Source organism: Gekko japonicus, unplaced genomic scaffold (assembly GCF_001447785.1).
Source record: "Gekko japonicus isolate JY-2015 unplaced genomic scaffold, Gekko_japonicus_V1.1 scaffold6394, whole genome shotgun sequence".
Classification (NCBI taxonomy): domain Eukaryota; kingdom Metazoa; phylum Chordata; class Lepidosauria; order Squamata; family Gekkonidae; genus Gekko; species Gekko japonicus.
The window spans coordinates 7,619-8,947 of NW_015169363.1; the positions used below are offsets into that span (position 1 = coordinate 7,619).

The window sequence follows — 1,329 nt, forward strand, 5'->3', positions numbered from 1 at the left end:
GAAGGCCTCGGCCTCTCTGCCCTGTTGTTGGCCCTCTCTGCCCTGTTGTTGGCCCTCCAGAGGGACTGGTTGGTCACTGTGTCAGACAGGAGGCGGGACTAGATGGACCACTGGTCTGATCCAGCAGGGCTCTTCTGATGTTCTGATGACCTCAGTAAGAGGAAGCCAGAGCAAGTGGCAGGCTGGGATCCCTGGGAGTGACGGCTGCCCCTCTGCCTGTAACCACTGATTTAATTTTTTATTGTATTGATTGTAACATGATGTTACCTGCCCTAAGCCCGCTCGTGGGATGGGCGAGATATAAATACAAAAAATAAATGATAAATAAGATGCCCTAAGGAGAGCTGGGAAGGGAAAGTGTAAGGGCTCTGATTCCCCTCGTCTTTGTGCCACTCTTCAAGAATCATTTTGCTGTTTGGGTTTTTTCCCCCATGGACCAGTTTTCCACTGCTATTAAGAAATGCTTCCTCCTCCTTGCAGGCTGGGGTGTCCTTTGAAGAGGTGGCCGTGTATTTCACCCAGGGGGAGTGGACCCTGCTGCGCCCAGCCCAGAGAGTTTTCTACAAGAAAGTCATGCTGGAGACCTTTGGGAACGTGGCCTCTCTGGGTAAGGAGTTCGTTTTCCCTTGACTCGCCCCTCCATACTGTGGGGAGTGATGATGCCCAAGCTCTGTGATCCTGTAGATAGACCTGGCTGGAGTCCCGGTTCCTCCTTGGGGTGAATGGAGCACCAAACGAGAGGACGTGCAAAGAAGCTGGTGCCAAGCGATGCTCCCTTTGGAGAGGGTGGATCAGTCAGGGCAGGTGTTTCCCTCCAGTCTGGGGCTTCCTCCTTGACCTGTGTCTTGCAAAGGGGCCAGAGTTACGAACTGAGGGTGTGGAAGGAAAGATGAATGTGAGGGTATGTCCTGTGGAAGGAAAACAGAACTGGGGAAACGGAGCCTGTCCTAAAGTAGATCGATCAGCATGGGTAGCCATGTTAGTCTGTCCGTAGTAGTAGAAAAGAGCAAGAGTCCTAGGGCACCTTAAAGACTAACAAGGTTTGGGGCAAGGTATGAGCTTTTGTCAGTCACAGTATCTGAAGAAGTGAGCAGCGACTCATGAAAGCTCCTACACTGCCACAAATGTTGTTAGTCTTTGAGGTGCCACTGGACTCTGGCTCTTTTCTGCTGTCCTGAAGAAGGTGTGTCATGCCATGTAAGTGGTGGAAGATTGTCTAGGGGAAATAACAAGCAGGAAATGGTGGGGAGCCCTTTGTGTGCCTTTTTCCTTGACACCCCCCAGGCGGTTGTAAAGAGGAAGTGCCTTGTGGGCCATCCGAGCAACACA

The 1,329-nt window shown here is 51.7% G+C and overlaps 1 protein-coding gene across 1 annotated transcript in view; it reads left to right on the forward strand.

Annotated features, from left to right (window-relative positions):
* Positions 1-1,329, forward strand: part of LOC107115047 (zinc finger protein 660-like) — a gene marked incomplete at its 3' end in the record, with an annotated part of 12,686 nt that overhangs the window by 4,499 nt on the left and 6,858 nt on the right. Inside the window, exon 3 of the mRNA XM_015416651.1 lies at positions 481-607. Within this exon, the coding sequence (XP_015272137.1) occupies positions 481-607 (127 nt within the window). The remainder of the gene's footprint in view (positions 1-480; positions 608-1,329) is intronic.